The 17583-nt window shown below is 49.2% G+C and overlaps 1 protein-coding gene across 5 annotated transcripts in view; it reads right to left on the reverse strand.

Moving 5' to 3' along the window:
• The window catches only part of GPSM1 (G protein signaling modulator 1), a 150897-nt gene that overhangs the window by 37580 nt on the left and 95734 nt on the right, over nt 1–17583 (reverse strand). For 4 of the 5 annotated variants that reach the window (XM_030535610.1, XM_030535612.1, XM_030535613.1 and 1 more), the window contains 2 exons: nt 12675–12745; nt 5691–5870 (listed from right to left, as the gene is read on the reverse strand). In XM_030535610.1, the coding sequence (XP_030391470.1) occupies nt 5691–5870; nt 12675–12745 (251 nt within the window). The remainder of the gene's footprint in view (nt 1–5690; nt 5871–12674; nt 12746–17583) is intronic. The other variant, XM_030535611.1, reaches the window with a different exon arrangement.

A 17583-nucleotide genomic window follows, 5' to 3' on the forward strand; every position in this document is an offset into this window, starting at 1 on the left:
AGCAGCTCTTAAGTGAGTTAGGAGCACAAACCTCAGCTGACCAGCAACTGGACTCGTGCTCCTGGGCCATTTTTAAAAGCTTTGGGAAATCTCACCCTTAGCAATGCCAAGTAAAGTAGTGAGAAAGCTCTCTGGGGATGCACTGTGTAAGACGCAGGGTTCCCTGGAAAGCACACCAGCATTTGGACCCAGCCTTAGTATATGATCAGTCACAGGGAAAAGGGAGTGAACTTTAACATCACATACTTTTGCTTAGGGCTCTGCTATAAAAAAATAACCGAACAATCCCTCTCCACCAACCCCAGCCCCACCCTAAACCAGACCCAATCTGCACCCTGACTGCAGAGAAACAGGTCTTCAGAAGCCCTACGCTTCCTATGCAAACCTGGCAAACTTGATCTACGGGAAGCAAAGCAAAGCCTGTCCCAGCCCCATGAGGTGCTGGGATCTGTCCTCACATTTCCCCAGCTCACTGGCAGCACGCTAGCTGCATTCAAGGCCCCATCGAGCCCGTCCCAGTCCTGCTGGCCCTGTGCAAGGGCCGAGGCCAGAGGGCGGATGGGCTCCCAGAGAAGGGAACATTAGCAGACAGGTGGAGAGGGTGAGCAAAACCTCCTCTGGAGAACTAACTAGTCCCAACTAACTGAGTGCTCGGCTCAGGGGGACCAAACAGCAGAAGGGTTGCTGCACAATGATATAGCCTGGCCTCCCATTTAGACGTGTTGGGGCTGACCCCCCCACCCAGCCCAGCTGGCCCCCCTGAGCGTTCTCCTACTTTACAGAGCAGCTAAGTCATGGCTTCCCCTTACCCAGCCCCAAGATTAATTGGCATCAAGACCCATAACAATAAGAATACAGCACCTTGTATCCCAGGCTTGTATACATCTTTACAGCGATGGTTTGTGGCTCACACACCTTGGGTGAGGTAGGCAGGCAGTAACCATCTCACAGAAGAGGAAACTGAGGCACAAGATGTCAGACAGCTAGTCTGCAGAAAAGCTGGGAAAAGAACCAAGGTGTCCTGACTCTCAGTCCTTCCCTGAGGTATATTGCTTAACTCTGTAACGCCCTTTGGAATCCAAGTGGTATTCAAAATGCTACAGGAAATAAAGTGCATTGCAATGCACAGGGTTTTGCAACTCTCAAGGAGAAAGCATGGTCAGGTGGTTTTAAGACACTAGCCCGGGATTTGGATTCAGTTCCTTGCTCCTGTGTAACCTTGGGCGTAGTTCCTGTGCCTCACTTCCCCACCCGTAAAATAGGGGATAATATCTACTGCACAGAAGTGTTGTGGGGTTAAGTATGTTAAACTCCGAGCAAAGAAAACGTCTCTTTGTTGGTGTCCTTCACTGACAGATTTCACCCATTGGAGGCTTTAAGCGACAGTCTTCACTAAAGGACAGACTTTGTGAATTCTCATCTAAAAAGTCCAGCCAATGGCAGCTTCCAGGGAGCTGGTGCTGCAGAGTCGTACTGTGACCCAGCGGACACATCTCATTTTACCTCGTCACGTTAGCATCTAGGGTGGGATTTGCTGGATCTGAGCTAAAAAAGGATCATGTAAATGAGGATTATATCTTAAAAAGCCCACCCACGTGCCCATAAAGCAAACTGCAGCACTGCTGCATCAGGCTTAAGCAGAAGGAAACCGAATGAGAGTTTTTTTGGAAGAGTGACTGGGGCAAGAAGTTGCCATGAATTATCCAAAATAATATGGCCATGACATACAGATGCAGTCTGGAGTAAGAGGTCCTTTTTAAGCATGTGTGTAAGGGGCTCAGCACACATAACCAGGGCCAGTGTTTCAAAAGAACTCTGCACCCAAAGCGTCACAGTAAGGGCCATTGGGTGCAGAGCACTTTTATAAATCTGGCCCCACACATGCACCCATACACATTATTACATAGACCTATACATACAAAGAGGCGTGTGAGTACCTGTGCGCACATACACACACACACACACACACACACACCACACACACAGAGTACTGATGAGTGCATCAGACTGTCTGCTACGGTGCCATCATCATAGGGATGTCTCAGCACCTTACAAAAGGGCAAATCAAAATACTACCCGTAGCTTTTTGTGTATGAAGAGGGGCAAACTCTAGAAAGAGGGGTACCTCACCCTCTGCTGGAAAGTAGGGGAAGTCACAAGCACCCCATTGCAAATGAATATTTTGCTATACACTCCAATCCTTCATGGCGACCACCTACATTTCAAAGCGAGAAGAGGCAGACAGATAAAGAACAAGGGACAAAGCTCTGTGTAAAGAGAGAAACCAGCCATAGTAGGGAAACCAGCCCACACTCATTTATTCCTGGCTCCAACGCATGCGTTTGTACAAGCGTATAACCCTTAGCCTGGCTACTGACTGAAAACAAATCCAATCAAACCCCGCTTGCTAGCTCTTCGCTGGATATGGGCCATCAGCCACGAAACATGGGACACCCCTTCAAATACAAGCCAGGTGATCCCCTTCAGCTTTCAGCCCTGGGCACTCCTGAGCTTCTGGTCCATTCTCTACTGGGGCGGGATCAAAGGGGCCATGTTCGGTGCTTGCAAGGGATAAACTCAGGCTTGTTCTTCTGTAAATTCTGCCACCCTTTCTCATGCCATGTGGCTTTGCGGGGTACATTAGGCTCACACCATGCTGTTGGCGCAGTGTGCAGAACAGATGAGAAGAACCCTAAGCTTCTGCCCATATTACAGACAAAGAGGCATAGAAGAAAAACCTCAGCCTGAAAAGCCAGAGCAGGCTGAGATATAATGCGTCCCGTTCTATGCAAGGCCAGAGAAGATGTGAAAGGGGCTTTTGCCTTGGGAGTGCACTGTCCGATTTCCCTAAAGGTGTTGGGAATAGTAATTCCCTCGTCTGTGTGCACATTTCTATGGCAGAGGCTTGGGAGCTTGCACATCTATAAGACAAGATAGTCAGAATGGCCCCTTCTAACCTTAAAAAAACATATCCATGTGTGTGTAACTTAGGGTCTGACCCTGTAAACACTATGGGTTTGTCTACACTTGGAAATTCACCAAAATAGCTACTCTGGACTAATCTGTTGGGTATAAATCCTGCAGTTGATGTGCCTAGAGCCATTTTAGTACATTTCAAAGTGCCAACAAGGTCCTGAGCAGAGCGCACCCTGTCTGCAAGATTGGAAAGAACTCAGGATAGCAACTTGTCTTTTGATCCACAAAGTGCGACGTTCCTCCCTGTGAAATAGCAATAAATAAAAAGTTTGCATGTGTGCATACACGTGCGTGAGCACTGCTACTCCTTGCTGGCCAGTGAGTGTGTGCAGGCCTGTGCATTTGGGGAGGAGAAAACCAACGAGGTTACAAGTTCTGGTTCAGACCTGAATCTCAGCCTCAAAGCAACTCCCCAATTGCCACCTCTTCTCCCCCTCCACCCACCCTCACCTCCCAGGGGCGGCTTGCAGACAGCTTGGCTTTTCTGCATCAAGACTTCCACAAGGTCACCATCCATCAGTGATGTTCAGTGGGGGTTTTACTAACACACATAGCAACCTATTTACTCGCCATTGTATTCCTGGGGGGACGCCATTTGCCTGACTGCTTGCTGGAGCTGGGCTTTTGTTTGGTTTCGGGCTGCAGGTTTGTGTTAAAAATACAAGGCTATTTCTGGCAGAAATGTTTTCTCTCTCTCTGTGTTCCTTCTGCTGCCCCCATGCCACCGCCTCCTCTTTGGCTCACTGAGCTTTGTTTTCCTAGCTGGTGACCAGCTTTGCACGGGTAAACAGAAGAAAGCGCTCTTCCTAGTAGACTCTCATTTTCCAAGGTGCTATCTAGGACTGGGATATCAACTCGGAGAATTCTCTTAAAGGGACACAGTCCTAATATCCTATGTAGGGCGGTGTGTGGCTCCCAGCCCTGGGCTCTGACTAGTAGACTGACCGCAACCCAGGGAATCCAAATGCAACAGTCGAGATAAATCCAAGTACCTCAAACCCTAGGGAAGTTTTGAGTCTAGATCTGAACTTTGCAGCTCAGATTCATTTCTAGCTCATACCAAAAGCTTTGGTTTCCCCGATTGTTTTTAGTGTTTTAATGCTAATAAAATAGGCCCTTTGCTTGTTTGTTTTTTCCGCATTTGGACTCAAATGTTCCACCGTAGGATTTTGTGCGAGTGCATGAGAATGGAGCATTCCCATGGAGCCAGCATGGCTTAGCAGTGCCCATTTTATTATTTAAATCATAACTGTAGCACGGAGTGCAAAACAGCCACCTAAGGAATCATAAAAACATGATAAAAATATAAGAACGGCCATCCTGGGTCAGACCAATGGTCCGTGTAGCCCAGTAAGTATCCGGCCTTCCAACAGTGGCCAGTGCCAGATGCTTCAGAGGGAATGAACAGAACAGGGCAATTATTGAGTGATCCATCCCGTGTCGTCCAGTCTCAGCTTCTGGCAGTCAGAGGCCAGGGACACCCCTGGAGTATGGGGCTGCAGCCCTGACCATCCTCTAAGAACTTATCTCATTCTTGCTTGAATCAGAGCTCATCATTTGAGATCACTCAGTAAAAACATTTCAAAGCCACCTTGCCCACAAGAGAGATACCTGCAGTTGCTTGCGGGTCTGACTCCCGCCCGCCATACTGAACACAGAACCCACACAGCTGCAGGAAGGCTCCACAGGGTAACCCATTACCTCCCTGTCAGAATGGAAACCGGTACCAAAATAACTGTGTGCTGAACAGCTTGATGTTCAGGGATAACAATATATACAAAAAGACACCAGCAGTTTCCCAGACTGGGACCCTTCTGACACCAAACACCGTAACTGCCAGATGACACCACCACAGCCAGTAACTGAACACAACTGGCACCAGCTTGTTTATTCCCAGCTTCCCACTGCGGAGCTCCTCTGCTGACCATGCTATGCAGTCACCGGCGAGCCCTCACAGAGGAGGGGCTGGCCTACACTCTTCCTTGCTCTCTGAAGAAGCACATAATGACGCTCAGCTGCTTCCCAGGGCCTACCCAGAGCTCTAGCCCCGAGGAGAACATCAGCACCAGCCCAGGGATGGGCTCAGAACAAAAAATGGGCCAACCTTTTCCAAAAGCGACTTGTGATTTTGGACACTCAAGTGGGGACTCCTAAAAAGGGTCTGATTCCCCGAAAGTGCTGAGCACTCGCTCCCTGAAGAGCGGGAATCCTCTCATGTATCAAGCTAGGGGCCCGCAAACGGAGACAGCCAAAACTGCTGCAAATGTTGGCCTCACACACTAACACTCCCACACTTAGGAGAAGTTCACGTCCCCTCTCCAGTAAAAACAGCAAATAGAAAACAACCATAGGCTCTTTCACATCATCACAATTATTCACGATTATTAACAATAATAATCCACAGCTCTTACATAGCACTTTGTACCAGTATATCTCATAAGGAGATCTTTATGAAGGGAAGTCAGTATCATCATCTCTATTTTAAAGATGGGGGAAACTGAGGCAGGGAGCAGTGAATTGACTTGCTGAAAGTCACACATCAGGCCAGTGGAGAACTGGAAATAAAACCCAGGTCTCTGAAGTCCAGTGCTCTATCCTGGTCCAGGCCACACTACCTCCTGCCTCATCAGGCTACACATGTGACAAGAACGAACATTTTATTTAAAGCTCAAAGAGCTCTGTTCGGAAAAACCCCCAAACCCTCATCTTCCTACCGATTGAGACACCTGGAGACGGACATCACTGGCATCCAACGGTGACATATTGGAATCCTGGGATTTCCTCTCTGAACTGGACTGGATCTCCTGGTATTTCCTGGATCTCACAGGCAGAGACAAGAAGTCCTTTCCCGTGATCTTCAGATTTCCCATGTGGTGGCTATCCCCATTCTGCTCCTTGGGAGGACAAGAAACGGTTATTGCACAAATCATTCAGCTGAGGTTTAACGTGGGGACTGCAGGTTTACACCTAGAATCTGTAAGAAATTAACCTAGAGATTAGCAGCCATAATCGCACATTTCTGCTGGTGTCAGAGAGTGTTAGGCATAGACATTTTTAGAACATTACAACAGCGATACTGGGTCAGACCTTAGGTCCATCTAGACCAGTATCCTGTCTACTGATAGTGGCCAATGCCAGGTGCCCCAGAGGGAATGAACAGAACAGGTAATCATCAAGTGATCCATCCCGTCACTCACTCCCACCTTCTCGCAAACAGAGGCAAAGGACACCATCCCTGCCCATCCTGGCTAATAGCCATTGATGGACCTATTCTCCATGAAGGTATCTAGTTCTTTTTTTAAACCCTGTTATAATCTTGCCCTTCACAACATCCCCTGGCAAGGAGTTCCACAGATTGACTGTGCGTTGTATGAAGAAGAACTTCCTTTTGTTTGTTTTAAACCTGCTGCCTATTAGTTTTATTTGGTGACCCCTAGTTTGTGACTGATGCACCACTGAGTAGCAGACAATATGCATTACTGGAGAGGACTATCATTCACAGGAAACAAAATTAGTCCAGGATGGGAACGGGTGGGGACTTGTGTTCTGTTTAGAGAGGGAGGGATATATTAGATATGTGCGTATATGAGTCGAGACCAGTAATATATTATATTTACCAGGCACACAGATAACCATCCTGCAGGCCTGGCTGCAATCCCAGGACAATGTATTAAGATGTGATTGGAGGCAACCACCACATCAGAGAGGTCTCCTAGTTGCCTTCTCTCTTCCTGACTGTCAGCTCTCTACCTCTATAGCTGCTTTTCAAAGCCTGCTCAGGTCAGTCAGTTCCCCTTCCCCAAAGGGGCCTGATTCCTTGCTGGAACAATACTGCAAAACATCTGAGTGGTGTCAACTAACAAATAGGACCTGGGACTTTCAAGGATATCACCTGTTTGTAGCGAAAGCACAAACAATCCTGCACAAACATCTTGGCCTAAATCACTGATGCAGCACGTGACACAGAGGCAGCATCTTCCTCTACACCACCTAGCACATGGCCAGTGCTCAATAAGGATAATAAACAGGATGCAAGGATTTCCTATAGGAAACCGAGGAGAACCCAGCAGCTTGGTCACATTTCAAACTTCTCAGAGAGAAAAACTATCAGGTCAGGCAGACACATGTGACTCAATCATTCTGAAGCAACTCCCCAGAAATTGATTCAATCACTTTAATTCCATCAGTAGTGGGTGTAATTGTCATAGAAAAAAACATTTACCCTACAGATAGTAACAGGCATCTCTCTGATTTGCTAACACAAAGCGTCCTTAGAGCTCAACAAAGGAATCAGCTTCTGCAGGAGCAGAATCACTTCCTTTCCATCCACTTGCTTCCACACCTAGGGAGATATTCTTCCTTTTCATACATCCATCCTCCAGGAGCCCAGAACAGATCAGGGTTAGAGGCGAGTAATGATCCAAAAGGCAGAGGTTATAGTTTTGTCTGAACAGAGTTGAACTAGCTAAACTTCCTGAATCTGCAGAGAGGGTCAGGGGGCCTCCCAAGAATGGGCTTCCTGGAGATGGAGTATTTTGGTGCTTAGCCTGGACAGGACCAAGAAGAGCAGAGACACGTGGGTTCCAGAGAGAGGAGATTAAGCTGCAGAGATTTAACCTGGACCCAAGTTTTGAACGTCCCAAAGTTCAAGAGTCGTTTGGATGAGGGATTTTGATCTCTTGATGGCTCTTAGTTCTATCCACATTTGCTGGCAAAGCCCTATTCTAGAATCCTTTCATGCATCTTCACCAACCTCCCTCTGTTGGGAAACCACACGCAGTAGTTCTTCATATTGACAACAAAAGACACTTCTCCAGAGAAAGCAGAAAAACAGATGAAGGCGCTGGGTCAGCATGGAATAACACTTTGTTATTTTAAATGCATGATTCAACCCCACCAGAGCTGGTTTCATTATCCCCTCTGACCAAGGGAACCTCCTTTGCCCAGTGGAAGGACAGGCAGGGTTGGGGCTGGTGTCACAGAGTCACTGGGCGATGCTCTGGAACAGCTCCCCACCAAGCCAGTCAGGACTTTGGGGAGCCTCCTCTCCCTTGGAGCAGACTTGTTCAGGGCAAGAAGCTCACACGGCTTCACCTCCTGGGTCTCTCCTTGGAGCATTCAGCATCCTCTACCCTACCGTGCGCTTCCCACAGCGAGTCGCCCCAGCGGGGTCCTGGGGAAGCCACAGGGTCCTTCACCCCCACTTTGCACACAGATGTGACTCAGCCAGCCAGTAAAACAGAGGTTTATTCGATGACAGGAACAGGGTCTAAAACAGAGCTTGTAGATACAGCGAACCGGACCCCTCAGCCGGGTCCATTCTGGGGGGCAGTGAGCCAGACCCCAGGTCTGCACTTCACTCCTCGACCCCAGCCAGCTCCAGACTAACAACCCCCCCAGCCCCTCCTCTCTGCTCAGCTCCTTTCCCTGGCCAGGAGGTCACCTGATCCCTTTGTCTCCAACACCTTCAGCTGGCATCTTTGCGGGGGGGGGGGGCATCAGTTGCTAGGAGACAGAGTGTCAGGCACTTAGGTACACTGGCCCTTTGCTCTGCCAGATACTTAAGAACTGCCATGGGGACACTGAGGCACCAACACAGTATTCAGAGAAAACATTAAGAACGTTCCCAGTTCGTCACAGCTGGGTTTTGGAAAGACTCCACCAAGGCTCTGTCTACACTACACATGTAGAGTACAGGCACTCCGTGTGGGGCTACATGCCGCAGTGAAGGTGCTGGTAGGGGGCAGGCAGTGGGACACTATGCTGCTAAAAATGGCATGGAAAACAGTGACTCTGGAGAGCAGAGAAACAAATCAGCCATAGGCTCCCAGTGCAATGCTGTGACAAAACAGGCTAATGTGATCCTTGGATGCAGGGGGGGCTGGAACAATTTGTATAGTGGGGGTGCTGAGAGCCATTCAACCAAACTGCAAACCCTGTATATGGTGGAAACCACTTCAAGCCAGGTGGTGTGGCAGCACCTCCAGCACCCCTGTTTCCAGCACCTACACGTCTAAACAGGGAAGTATTGAGTCAGAGGAGAAAGATGATTTTATCTCTGTACACAGCATTTGAGAGATCCATACTGGAATACTGCATCCAGTTCTGGTGTCTAAATTTCTAAAAGGGTGCAGGAAAGAGCCATAAAAATGATTTGAGGGCAGGAGAAAGTGCCACAGAGTGAGAAACTTAAAGAGCTCAGTGTGCTTAGTTTATCAAGAAGAAAATGGAGAGGTGATTTGATTACAGCGTACATGTAGCTTCATAGGGAGAAAATACTGGATACTAAAGGGATCTTTAATCTGGCAGAGAGAGACCTAACAAGCAGGGTGGATTGATTTATATCAAAGACATTTAAACCAACCAATTTTAATGATGATTAAAATCAATTATTTAAATTGAGGTTTACTCCTTGCTGATTTAAATCATCCTTTGCATTTCTACTTTTTAGTTATTTTACTAAAGAAAGGTTGATCTCATTGGTTGGTAACCACTAAAACATGTTGATTTGCAGCTAAATATAGCATTTACACTAAATTTGGTACTACTTTTTGCTAATGAGGAGGGTATACTGTATCTATACAAATTTATTTAAGCAATTATATAGTGTGATTTATATAACTTCATTTATTCAGAGTCTTAATTTTTACATTTTTATATTAGAATATGGTTAATGATGCATTTCTTATTTACTGGATGATGATTAATGTATTTATTTGTGATTTGTATTCATGATCTATCTGGATGGTAATACAAATTCAATTAAAATGCACAAAAAAAGCATTTCTCTGACATAAATAGAAGTACCTTAAAAGTGCTGGATACATAACCAAAACGTTTATTAAAACATATTTTACATTTTAAGCTAAATGAGCTATTAAACAAAGGAAGTGTTATCTGTAGTTAACAAACTGAACAGTTTGTTTTTGGTCACCATGTCCTTCAAGGATTTTAGAACTAATAGATCTCATCTCTCACACCTACTTTTTATTCATAGATTGGAAGAGGAAAACAAGCTTTCCTGTTTTTTTCAATTCTCAATTAGTTCCTTAACTTTGAATGAACAGGTCATTGAATTGAACTGGCTGAATAAACTAAAATGAAGAAAATATTTCCGCACAAGCAGAAGAGGCTACTGTTGTCAAAAACTGATTTAATACTTCAATGAACTCGGGTTCCGGGCGCTGACCCAGTGACTTCCACCAGTTCAGTGGTCTGACTCTCTTTAAAACACCTACAGCAAAGAAGTACTGCTTAGCATTTTGGGGGGGTATTTAATTTTAATTATTTTAATAGATTATAATAAGTTGAGGCCTTAACATAGGTTGTCAATTTTATATTTAATTTTCAATAGGTTTGTTTTAAAAAAATAAACCGGTATTACATTTAAAAAAATCCTTTAAAAAAATCATTTATTTTTATCCACTCTCCATCCAACATGATCCAAAAGCTGGAAGTTAAAACCAGACAAATCAAATCACATAACAGAGCACAAATTTTTAACAGGAGAGTGATTAACCATTGGAACAAACTCCCAGGGGATGGGGTGGATTCTCTATTCACGATATCTTTCGATCAAGACTGGATGCCCTCCTGGAAGATGCTTTAGTCAAACAAGTTACTGGGCTCAATACAGAGTAACTGAAATTTGAGGCCTGCGTTATACAGGAGATCAGACTAGATGATCTAAAATGATCTCGTCCAGCCTTGACATCTATGAATCTGTGAAAGTGACCGAGGGATCGGGGCAGGAAAGGGTGAGAGAATTGGGTGATGGGGTGGAAAAGGGGGTGGAGAGACTGAAGAGATGAGACAGAGATGTGAGCTTTAATCTGATCACTCTTCCCCCACTGGGGGCTCAGATAGGGTGACCAGATGTCCTGATTTTATAGGAACAGTCCTGATTTTTGGGTCTTTTTCTTATATAGGCTCCTATTACCCCCCACCCCTTCCTGATTTTTCACATTTGCTGTCTGGTCACCCTAGGCTCAGAGCGGATGCCCCCCACCTGCTATAATCACATTCTCTCCAAGTGGGCTGAAGAGCAGAAGGAACAAGGCATCTGAGGCAGCCCAGGAAGAGACCAAAATACTCTCTCATCAAAGGCCACTTAAAGGAGAATGGGAGAACTCAGCCGCTGCCTGCTGACAGCTCCCATTTACTCCAGCCTCCCAGCAGGATCTCTGGAAGCTCATAATCCTGCCTGAGGGCTCAGCTATTACACTAAAGCACGCAACAAACCACACATTAGCGAGAGAGTCCCCAAGGCCATCCGGTTACTCAGCACTAACTATCCCTCAGATGCTCATTCAGACGCCTCTCTGATCTCAAGTGCCGCGGCCTGGGCGTCACAGCTCCCGAGTCAGAACAGCAGGCTGGATGCTGCGCGGGGGAGGCTGGCACAACTAGCACCACTCCAGCTGCACAGCACAATGTGTCCCGGTCAATGGCTGGGTGAATTAACAGGGCAGCTATCTCGTCAGGGACTCAAGAGGTCTGAGGTCAGACTTACAAAGGTCTTTAGGTGCCTAAAGATGCAGACAGACACAGTGGCGCTGGAACAGTTTTTATAGTGGGGGTGCTGAGAGCCACTGAACCCACTGTTAACCCAGTAAACCATTTTCAAGCCGGGGGTGCATTAGAACTCCCAGCTCCAGCACCTACAGATGGACGCCGAGCAGAATTTACACAAACACCATAGCAGGTTAGATACCTGATTTCCACTGAAAGCCAGTGGGAGCTAGGCACTTGTGTCAAACTCCACTAGGAACCCATCCACATCTTTAGGTGCCTACGTGTCTTTGGAAATCTGGTCTTTGCTTGCTAGGCCTACACTGATCTGCAACCTTGGGTGAGCCACATCCCCGCTCTGTGCCTCAGTTTCCCCATCTATAAAGAGGAGGGGTTGATAATTCTAACACAGCTAGATCTATGGATGGAAAGGGCTATCTAGATAGTAATTATTACTATAGATTACATTCAAAGCAAGGAAGAGTGCTACTGGCCTGGGAAATCTCCACAAGGAGAGGGAATGACTAGACCCCGTGACAAAGGCAGTAATTGCCAGCAGAATCCCAAGAAGAAAGTCAGTGGCCTTGGGAAGGTTTCACAGGAAAATTATTTTTTTCCCCGAAGATGGGAGGTTTCAGCGTCTCCCAACTGGCTCAGACACGAGCCTAAGCATGAGAGAGAGAAAGAGAGAGCGCGGAGAAGAAACATGCCTGGACCCAACATTGCCTATGGAGAAACCACTGGCAAGAAAGCCTCAATGGTAATGTGATGGCTCCTGCCCTTAGCCTCTCATTCCACATTCACCCTGAAGACAGCTCTGTCCCAGAGGAAAACGGATTGAGATTGGCCACCAAGAGCTAACAGAGTTAAAAACTAACTACCGTCCTCTCCAGGAAGGACTGTTTTTCAGAAAGTGCAGCCATTGGTTTTTCAGATTTCAACCAAGTGCCTTTTGTAGCTCAACCAGCTGTTCCCTTCCTCCAGGATCCCTAGAAACCCTCTTTGGTTAATCCCAGTAACTCTAGTGATATCTACTAATTGCACATGTCCCCGCAGATGAAGTCATCCAACAAGCCATTATAGAGTCCTGCTGATATTTAATCTCCTAGGCCAGCCAATGCGAATTTGGTTGTCCTGCCTCCCTGCCTCTTCCCTCCATGACTCCTTTAACAGACAGCTCTGCTTACCTTTTCGGAGGGGAACTTCAAGAGGTCTAAACTGTCCATGCTGTTCCTTTGGCTTCTCTTAGGCCTGGCTCCTGAAAAACAACACGGACTTGCATGAAGTGGCTATCACCTATTGTTGGCATTAATGTCATGCAGATAAAATTCAATCCACAGCAGACTCCAGCTCCTGTTAACTGGAGTGATATAAAGTCAACATGACAGGATGTTGAAGCTGGGTTGTCCTTGAGATTCAGAACATGTTTTGTTCCCTTTTGTTTGTTTTTTCAAACCACTATCGCAGTAAAAGCTACAGGAGGGTTTCTCAAACAGGGGTCGCCGCTTGTGTAGGGAAAGACTGGTCCTAATCCTTTAAATTTAGGGTCTCTGCCACCTAAATTCACTGAATGTCACATGGTTCCCACGCAGACCTAGACTCCCGAGAAGGGGAGAGCCAAGTGGGGGTGGGGGTTGTGCCAGGAGTTTTCCCAGCCATGGTGACTATAGCATATAGTGGGGACGCTGCATGTATCTAATGGGAAGTTTTCAGGCTCAGAAAACAAAAGCCGTGCTGATTCCTGAGAATGGAAACTACAGAGCTTTGTATGGTTCCTGTGACAGCAAATTCATCAAGAGCAAAACTATTCTGATTTCCCACAGCAACGCCCATTAACAATCTCAGATATCTGTATTACGGTATGTCCAGGTACCTGGATCAGGATCGAGGTGCCATTGAACTGGGGATTGCACAAAACACAGCGCAAGTTACATTCCCAGACTCAAAGAATTTAAAACCTGTTTAAGACAAAATGCAACTAATGCATGTAATAGACAGACTAAATGGCGGCGGGGAGGGGGAAATAATTGTGGGGAAGCAGAGCAGCATTACGCTTCTGCAGGAAACAACAGCACCCAGCTGAGTCCAGCTGCATTGCGAGCCTGTGTGTAACCAGGACCCTAATGGTCTGCAAGACTCAGCTATTCTGGGTGCACCAAGCCTGAGCCTTCCCACTAGCTATTCTGGAGGGAGCTGGGCTGAAATTCTCTTGGGCACACTCAGTGCACGGTTTCCATATGATGAGACGCCAAAGTCCAGGTAATATTCGTTGTGACTGGCACTGTAATAAAACGTGGTCTCGTGCACAGTGTGACACAAGAGGGCCAGGGAGCAGTGACAGAGAGTGTTAGAGGGGAAATATATAAGCCCTAGGCTAATTAAGGCGTGGTTCCCCGTGGACTAGGGACGGTTGCTGCAGGCAGGGCCACCCAGAGGATTCAGGGGGCCTGGGGCAAAGTGGGGGAGCGGACATAAAAAAAGGCGCCACCTGCTGCGGCGCTTGTACTCGCCGGGTGGCACTCCCAGTCTGCGGCAGCAGCGGGTCCTTCACTCGCTCCGCATCTTCGGCGGCACTAAAGGACTCACCACCGAAGTGCCGCCAAAGAACCAGAGCGAGTGAAGGACTCGCCGCCAAAGAACCAGAGCGAGTGAAGGACTCGCCGCCAAAGCGCCGCCAAAGAACCAGAGCGAGTGAAGGACTCGCCGCCAAAGCGCCGCCAAAGAACCAGAGCGAGTGAAGGACTCGCCGCCAAAGAACCAGAGCGAGTGAAGGACTCGCCGCCAAAGAACCAGAGCGAGTGAAGGACTCGCCGCCAAAGCGCCGCCAAAGAACCAGAGCGAGTGAAGGACTCGCCGCCGAAGTGCCGCCAAAGAACCAGAGCGAGTGAAGGACTCGCCGCCAAAGCGCCGCCAAAGAACCAGAGCGAGTGAAGGACTCGCCGCCAAAGCGCCGCCAAAGAACCAGAGCGAGTGAAGGACTCGCCGCCGAAGTGCCGCCAAAGAACCAGAGCGAGAGAAGGACTCGCCGCCAAAGCGCCGCCAAAGAACCAGAGCGAGTGAAGGACTCGCCGCCAAAGCGCCGCCAAAGAACCAGAGCGAGTGAAGGACTCGCCGCCGAAGCGCCGCCAAAGAACCAGAGCGAGTGAAGGACTCGCCGCCAAAGAACCAGAGCGAGTGAAGGACTCGCCGCCAAAGTGCCGCCAAAGAACCAGAGCGAGTGAAGGACTCGCCGCCAAAGCGCCGCCAAAGAACCAGAGCGAGTGAAGGACTCGCCGCCAAAGAACCAGAGCGAGTGAAGGACTCGCCGCCAAAGAACCAGAGCGAGTGAAGGACTCGCCGCCAAAGCGCCGCCAAAGAACCAGAGCGAGTGAAGGACTCGCCGCCGAAGTGCCGCCAAAGAACCAGAGCGAGTGAAGGACTCGCCGCCAAAGCGCCGCCAAAGAACCAGAGCGAGTGAAGGACTCGCCGCCAAAGCGCCGCCAAAGAACCAGAGCGAGTGAAGGACTCGCCGCCGAAGTGCCGCCAAAGAACCAGAGCGAGAGAAGGACTCGCCGCCAAAGCGCCGCCAAAGAACCAGAGCGAGTGAAGGACTCGCCGCCAAAGCGCCGCCAAAGAACCAGAGCGAGTGAAGGACTCGCCGCCGAAGCGCCGCCAAAGAACCAGAGCGAATGAAGGACTCGCCGCCAAAGTGCCGCCAAAGAACCAGAGCGAGTGAAGGACTCACCGCCAAAGAACCAGAGCGAGTGAAGGACTCGCCGCCAAAGTGCCGCCAAAGAACCAGAGCGAGTGAAGGACTCGCCGCCAAAGCGCCGCCAAAGAACCAGAGCGAGTGAAGGACTCGCCGCCAAAGCGCCGCCGAAGAACCAGAGCGAGTGACGGACTCGCCGCCAAAGCGCCGCCAAAGAACCAGAGCGAGTGACGGACTCGCCGCCAAAGCGCCGCCAAAGAACCAGAGCGAGTGACGGACTCGCCGCCAAAGCGCCGCCAAAGAACCAGAGCGAGTGAAGGACTCGCTGCCAAAGAACCAGAGCGAGTGAAGGACTCGCCGCCAAAGCGCCGTCAAAGAACCAGAGCGAGTGAAGGACTCGCCGCCAAAGCGCCGCCAAAGAACCAGAGCGAGTGAAGGACTCGCCGCCAAAGCGCCGCCGAAGAACCAGAGCGAGTGAAGGACTCGCCGCCAAAGAACCAGAGCGAGTGAAGGACTCGCCGCCAAAGAACCAGAGCGAGTGAAGGACTCGCCGCCGAAGCGCCGCCAAAGAACCAGAGCGAGCGAAGGACTCGCCGTCAAAGCGCCGCCAAAGAACCAGAGCGAGTGAAGGACTCGCCGCCAAAGCGCCGCCAAAGAACCAGAGCGAGTGAAGGACTCGCCGCCAAAGCGCCGCCAAAGAACCAGAGCGAGTGAAGGACTCGCCGCCAAAGAACCAGAGCGAGTGAAGGACTCGCCGCCAAAGAACCAGAGCGAGTGAAGGACTCGCCGCCAAAGCGCCGCCAAAGAACCGGAGCGAGTGAAGGACTCGCCGCCGAAGTGCCGCCAAAGAACCGGAGCGAGTGAAGGACTCGCCGCCGAAGCGCCGCCGAAGAACCAGAGCGAGTGAAGGACTCGCCGCCGAAGTGCCGCCGAAGAACCAGAGCGAGTGAAGGACTCGCCGCCGAAGTGCCGCCGAAGAACCAGAGCGAGTGAAGGACTCGCCGCCGAAGCGCCGCCGAAGAACCAGAGCGAGTGAAGGACTCGCCGCCGAAGTGCTGCCGAAGACCCGGACTGCCACTGGGTGAGTAGCCAGGGAAGAGGTTATCGGCCAGGGCTCGCAGGGCCTGGGGCAAATTGCCCCACTTGCCCTCCCCCAGGCGGCTCCAGCTAAAGGTTAATTGGAGCACCTGTAGTCAATTAAGGCCCTGTGAGGAATCTAATAAACCCCCCCTGCTTCAGGCAGTCAGAGGGGGAGGAGGAAGGAGAGAGGACTGGAGCTAGGAGGTGTGTTGTGAGATGTAGAAGCCCAGAGAACCGAAGTAAGGGAGGCCCTGCCCCGGCAGGGCAGGAGACTCCCTACCCCGAGCGTCTAAGGACTGAGGATAACCCTACCTAAGAGGGAAGAGGGTAAGAAACCTGCAGGGGTTGAGAGGGGCTGGGACTCAGAGCAAGGAGCAAACCCAGACCCCTCCCCTGCTTCCTTTCTCTACCACCTTCCCAGGCCACTAGCAGGGCCCTTGGCACCCAGGAGCAGGCGTCTTAGCTTTCCCCAAGAAAAACGCAGGACCCACCATATGAACATCAGCCATCTTGTCACAATGGTAATTTCATTTTACTAACCTCTATCTAATTGCATTACCCCTAAACTCTGTCCTGTCAGCCTAAAATATTTGGACTATTACAGTCCTAAAGCCTCAGTTCAGCAAGACACTGACATATGTTTAAGTCCATCTCTATTCAGCAAAGTGTGGCAGCACCTGCTTAGTTTTAAGCATGTGCTAAAGTCACATTAAAGTCAACAGGAATTCAACACATGCTTAAAATTGAGCACAGGCTGATGGATTTTGCTGAATTCGAACAGTTTGTGAAATTGGGACCTAAATAGAAAGTAAATTTCTCTAGAGAAAAGGATTTTTTTTGTTAGGCTTGAAAGCAAAGAGCGAGGCGAACACCGGGACAACCACCATGTCCCTCCAACAGGGAGATCTGTTGCCTTGCCACAGCTGCAAAGTCAAGGCCAATTTCTCAGCTGGCTCTCGCGCAGCAAAACAGGACTCTATCCCGGAAGCCAGGCAGTTGGCCAGGGTTCAGACACAGAGCTCGCCCAGCTTTTGGGCAGATGGGAAGAAAGGCCTCTGCCACTCTAAGCAACTCGGGTAGAGCTAATTTGCTTTTGCAATGTTTGCCTCCGTCCCTGCCTACTTTTGCTAAGAGACCTTACAGCGCCTCAGCATCTGAAAGCATTAATCATCAGCCGCAGCATTTGCACTCAGAACACGAACAGGGCCCAAGTAAATATGTGCTCGGGTCAAATTCTCTACTGGTGTAAACTGACACAGCTCTGCTGCCGCCAATGGCATTGCACCAATCTATACCATCAGAGAGTTTGGCCCACTGTCTATAGAGCA

This window comes from Gopherus evgoodei, chromosome 16 (assembly GCF_007399415.2).
Source record: "Gopherus evgoodei ecotype Sinaloan lineage chromosome 16, rGopEvg1_v1.p, whole genome shotgun sequence".
In the NCBI taxonomy this organism is placed as follows: Eukaryota; Metazoa; Chordata; order Testudines; family Testudinidae; genus Gopherus; species Gopherus evgoodei.